General features: G+C 28.6%; 1 protein-coding gene across 1 annotated transcript; it reads left to right on the forward strand.

The window, feature by feature from the left end:
* The first annotated feature begins 3,940 nt into the window (after window positions 1–3,940).
* On the forward strand, window positions 3,941–5,648 carry LOC113386236 (zinc finger protein 883-like). The gene is made up of 3 exons (XM_026624028.1): window positions 3,941–4,163; window positions 4,475–5,367; window positions 5,540–5,648. Exons 1-3 carry the CDS (start codon window positions 4,026–4,028, stop codon window positions 5,646–5,648), a joined length of 1,140 nt encoding a protein of 379 aa, XP_026479813.1. The 5' UTR covers window positions 3,941–4,025.
* The last annotated feature ends 806 nt before the right edge of the window (window positions 5,649–6,454 follow it).

Below are 6,454 nucleotides of genomic sequence, written 5' to 3' on the forward strand. Positions count from 1 at the left end.
ATTGAAACTAGAAAGCTTAGAAGATCTCAAAGAACACGGTGGAACTTGATATCAACATCCCGTACCAAAAATTATTTTTTTAAAAAAAGCTTTGAAAAATTTTGGTAACTGAAAAATTAGATTTTTGATCATGATCGATTTTTGGCGATTACTATAATTTATCCTACGAAAAGTTAAAAATATGATAATATAATATGTCTTCCAGCCCTTGCTGATAAAAAAAGTCAGAATATCATAACTACAATTAGTAAAAAACATTCGATGGGTTGCTTCATAATAAAAATATCAAATAGCATTTAGTTCGATCGTCTAATCTAAAGTCCCCAAAATCCTTATCGTTCATAAAAAATATTGAAATTTTTGAAATTAATGAAGCCCAAGAATATAAGTTCAGAACCTTATCTAATGAACATTTTCTCAGCAGCATTCAGAACTGAATTCTATGATTGTTGTGATGTGAATTCTTAACCTGATATTTTAGAAGGCAAGCCAGTAGTTCATCATTATATTTCTATTCTCACTCATCATATTTCAGATTATCAATTTCTGGTAAAATTATTGATATCAGCACTTCTTGATATCAAGCTGGGTTAAGGTGAAGGTGAAGGTGAACGCAGCTGTGCTTGCAAAACCTAGTTCTTACCCCAAATGCACAATAATTTAGGTTTGATACCTTTTCGTACTTATTGAAATTTACTGATCAGTGAAGTCCAAGTATATCGTTTCAAATCCTTAATTATTGAACATTTTTCTCAATAGCATTTAGAACTGCTATTTTATGGGCTATTGTGATGTAAATTCTTAATCTAATTATATAGAAGACAATCGAGTAATCAATCATTCTATTTCTAATAGCATTTACTGCTATTTTTACTCATCATATTTTAGATTTTGAATTTCAAGTGAAAACTGATATCAGCACTGCTTGATATCAAGCTGGCCGAAGTTAGTAACGAATGTGGAACCCGTGGATGCAAAATCAAGTTCTGACCACAATTCAGGTTTGATACCTATTCGTACTTATTGAAATTTACTGTTATCAAGATCCGTCTCATGTTTTTATGTTGCCTTAGTCAACGCTCCATATATTATATATGTATATATTTAGGTATAGCAATATATATATATATATATATATATATATATATATATATAATATATAGATGTGTGCATATCATATATAAGTTCCAGAACCGGTTTAATTTTTATTGTTTGTTATTTCAAAATATGTCTGGCGCCTCCATACTATACGACACAATAAAATATGCGATTGATCTATTAATTTATACATAAATATTCATTTATATATACATATATATATATATATATATATATATATATATAAATTTATTTATGTGTGAGGATGTACCGATATGCATATTACGAAACAGGATCTTAAAATTCTTCAAATACTTTTTGGTCATAACTAGTCTAATGATGCGATAAAAATTGAATATTAATTTAACTTGAAAAAATACATATAAATATTAATACTGTTCTATACTATTATATACATTTATCTATATATGTATCTATAAAGGAATGTGGTGGAATAGTGTTATAAGCTGTTTAAACGATGACCCCACCAAATTAGGTGAATCCAGCAAAACACTTGGAGAAGTTTTTTTATGCCAATTCAAATTTTGAAACTAATTAACGAATAACATTTATTAATTATAAATGGCTATACTGAAAAAACTCTATCGGGCGTTTATAGAAATGCAAAATATTTAAAACAACAACAATATGTAGGCAGTGATTATAAGATGATATAATATCTACTGATATTTTGCCAGTAGAACATGAAAAACTAGTGGCAAAAATCGTCGACGATTTCGGATACACGAATGAAGCGATTTGAATTATTCAAAAAAAAATTCGATTCGTATTGATAAGGAGACGTGCTGATTAGTTTTTGGCGAAGGCAAATTTTCAAGAAGGCAGGTCTAAAGGTTTCGGATATCTAGTAAAAAAAAAAAAAAAGGCATTTGGCGGTCAAAAATGATCATTAGACATCTGCACATCAAATTATCAGATACTTTATAGAGATTTTAACAATAAGTATAAATTTTGTTTACATTCCTATGAGCTCCGTGCCAATGTTTATCCGTTAGACGGCGACGCGGCGCTTACGCGCTTCTATATTTCGTCTCTATGCAGTTAAAGCAGTGCGATTGCTTTGAAAAAAGGTTCAGAATTTCCAAAATATTTCAAAATGAAATTTTTCTTTAAAAAGTCTATTTTTTTTTTAAAAAAAAAAGTTAATTTTTATCAAAATTTATATATAAACTAAAAATAATAAAATAAAAATATAAATATGAGAAATTATAGTTTCTCAAAAATCTAATTTTTTCAGAGTAATTTTTTTTCAAAAATGTTAATCTTTTTAAAAAAAAAAAATGTTGGTACGGCAAGTTCCAGCAATTTGCCTTAAGATGTCATGCGTCCCACTAGTTTTTACTAAGAATTGCGCACTTTTAGTAAGACCTTTGTTATTCGATTATATGTAATACTTTTTTATCTATGATATTATCGTATAATATATCTTATATTTTACGATCTATATGTTCTATTCAATTTTCTTCATAGTTAGTTGGAAAACTTAGCATTTGTTCGTTTGTTTGCATAACGTTTGTTAATTTAGCTATTAATTTTCGAAAAACCGCGACAATCCGGGTCAAAAAATCGGGAAAACAAATTTCTCCTTCGGGAAGTTAAAAAAAAGTAGTGATAATTTTAACATGATTCAAGAACAGTTTACAAATGATCAATAATTATAAACGTATACTTCATGAAAGACATAATTAACTAATTTTTTTAATAACATTTTTTATTTCAAGAAATATAATTAACTTATGTTAATTTATATAAAACATAATACGATTGCAATGCAAAATTTGGGTTCAAATAGCCGATTATTAAAATTTATCATTTTGCTTTGCCTCCCTCTTCGAACGTAAATTATGAAATTGGTTAATAAGTTATTATCAAATTTGGCAATTTAGCTAATATAAAGTTTCGTAATCGACCTGAAAGTTTAAGAAAATATGTTCTTCAGATTTCGAGCCCTCTTAAGACGACATTGTGCATTAGTGCATTAGTGACGCATGGCATTGTTCCAGTAATTACTGCAAATTACTGGAACTTCTCGTACTGAAAATTACATTTTACAAAGAACTTTAAATTTTTAGAAAAATGAAAAAAGTGCCCTTTAAATCCTTTTTTTATATCTATATTGAAATTTTTTGAAAACTATAAACTTTTTTCAAAGCAATGGCGCTGCAAGAAATTTCGAAATATAAAAAAAACTCAAAATTTTCAAAAATTGATTTTTTTTAAGTTTTCAAAAATTTTAATTTTAATTTTTGGTACGGGAATATTATATAAAAACAATTTAAGTAAAATTTCAGGGATGAGGCGGCATTTTTGTCAGTGCCTCAGGGCGCCAAATTTCTAAATCCGGCCCTGTGGATACTATACATATATTTATTGTTTACATTTCATACAATGCTCTGTACTTATAAAATCGATAAAATATGAATTGTGAAATTCACAGTGTATATTTGAAAATGCTCAAAATTATTATTAATCATAAAATAAGTGAAAATCTGGCACAAAATTCTTGCTCACCTTACCAGAAAACTTGACAGGAATCCTGTATAAATAAATACTGGCGTCGTGTGCACGGGCTTTACTTGTGGTTAATGACCCCTGCATCAAAATCATTAAATTTTCACTTGTTAAAAATCACTGGAAACTTTTACATTTATCTGACAAGTTACAATTATTACAATTTGCACAACTGCCAAACGTGATGACAGTTACCGGCACCTGCTCCAACTATCATTAAAACCGAAACGACCGCCATCTGTACGCGCAAGGTGGAATTTAAATCATCTGTCAAACACATTGTTTTTGCTTCTTTATAGTTGACCAGAATATCAATGATCATTTATTTAATAAACATTATGTGACGTTTTGAAATCACTTATCTATCATTTTTAAAATAAATTGTTATTGCAGATATGACAATGGTAAATAATTTGTCAAAAATCTGTAGAGTTTGTATGGAGGACGGAGTGTATGATATTTTAACATCAATTTTCGATGATGATTATTCAGTTCATATATCAGAGAAAATAATGGCTTGTGCACAAGTAAAGGTAGATTACATTAAAATTAATTTCAAGCTTAATTATAAGTCAAAATAAGATATTAATGCCGACCTACATTTAAAGAAAATATTAAACATTCAATTAACTGTATAATGAACATATTTATTTTAACAAAAGCATATTAATGTGCATACGAGTTATCTTCATATAATAAGTATTCACCAAGAAATTCAAGGTGGCTTTAAGTCATATGTTTCATTTTAAGTTTAGTAATTTATTTTCTCCATCTTATATTTAATTGGAACTAAATTAATGATTAATTATTCTGTAACTTAATGAATGATTTTATTCCATCCAAGGTTATTAAAGGAGACGGTTTACCTACATTAATATGCAACAAATGTGCAGATAAAGTAAACATTGCTTACCAATTCAAACAGCAATGTGAATATTCCGACCTACTATTAAGAGAACTTGTTCAAAACAATAACAAGGAAATCAGTGATAACGATATAGAAGAATTAAATATTAATCCAAGTATGGGCTACATAATGAAAAAAGATCCTTTAAACTCAGATCACTCAGGTAATATTTACAAAATGGAACCATTAATATCTGAGAATTTAGGAGCTGAAATGGAAGTTGGGCAAAGCGAAAATGATCTAAAACATTCAAATACCATATTGGGAAATAGTCCTCCTATATCACATGCTAGTTATGAAATAAATATATCCGGTAATGTTTTTTATGAAAGCACAGACTCTCCATATGAATATTTTAATGAGAATTGTTTAAGTCCTGAAAGAACTTTAGACCAATTCACAGACATAGATTTAAATTTTGAATCAAAATCTGATCAAATATTGAAACGAAGAACGAGAAGACTGCCTAAAAAATTGACAGATATTGATACTTATGTTTCTCCTATAAGAAAGAAAAATGTTAAAATAAAATGCCGTGTTTGTGCTGTTACTATGTCCTCTAGTGCTATGATCACTCATATGCAAAAGGTTCATAATGAACAAGCAATTTTTTGCAAAATTTGCAACAAACAGTTTAGTGAAAAGACCGGTCTAGCTGGACATATGAAATCACATGCCAAAACAAAATTAACATGTAACATATGCGAGGCTACTTTCTTCTCAAATTTGAAATTATATTTGCATATGCAGAAAATCCATCACAACTCATCTGGTTTAGAAAATCTGGAGCAGGACATATTAGATTTAAAAACAAAAAAGACCAGACCAAAGTAAGATTTTTGATTTCAAACATTTTTCACCTGAATTTCAAATCAAATATCTTTTCTTAAAAGATAAGAAAACATATAGTCAATGTGAAATTGAACTTAATTAATAATTATCTATCAAATATTATTTCCTATTGCATTAATTTATTCATAACTATTTTAAATCAATTTTCAGAAAATATATTTGCAAATGCGGGCATGCAGTAGCCACACCAGCAAAATTGACAGCGCATATGAGAACTCATAGAAAAAGCCAAAATAAATCAAATAATTCTTCAGGGTAAAACAAAACGAATTTAATTAATTCTTCCCATTGTCTACTGTGCTACATATCATAATATTATTTCGCAGATAATACTGCCAATTTTGATTCACCTGTAAATGATTTAGAGAATGATGAAAAGAAATATCATTGCACAAGGTGTTCAAAATCATTTCATGAAAAAGGTTCATTAGCATCTCATGAAAAGACACACGATGGTTTTAAAAGAGCATGTTTGCAAAACTGTGGAAGGGGTTTTACACATTGCAGTGCACTAAGAACTCATCAAAGGATACATAATGGGGAACTACCTTATGTTTGTAATTATTGTCAAAGGTAAACAGAGAAAAAATTATATATGCAATTCCTTATGGATTTTCATCTAATTGCTATTAATAAATTATTTTTCCAGGCGTTTTCGATCTTCAGGCGATATGAATGAACACATAAGGCGAGCACATACTTTTGAACGCCCGTTTTCATGTTCCTACTGTGATATGAAATTTGTTTCAAGCAGCGATTTAGCACGTCACACGCGTCGACACAAATTTAATATTTTTAAGAATCAAAAAAAAACTAACAATTTAGATAATGAAATTGCTCTTGAATTGGATTACTCTTAATTTTATCAATGACAAATAAATGTATCTATTTGTGCAGAGAATAATTATGATACATTTGCAATATATGTGATCTTAGATAATAATATAAGTATCTATGGTTATGTTCAGATATTTTTCTTATGTAATTTTGTGGTGGGTTGAAATGAAATTTATAACAACTCATGCTTGGCTTCTTAATGCTCGGGATAAGGACTCCCAGTGAAAT

Source organism: Ctenocephalides felis, unplaced genomic scaffold (genome assembly GCF_003426905.1).
Source record: "Ctenocephalides felis isolate EL2017-DRISC unplaced genomic scaffold, ASM342690v1 CF-g0.4_SCAFFOLD_03571, whole genome shotgun sequence".
Taxonomy (NCBI): Eukaryota; Metazoa; Arthropoda; class Insecta; order Siphonaptera; family Pulicidae; genus Ctenocephalides; species Ctenocephalides felis.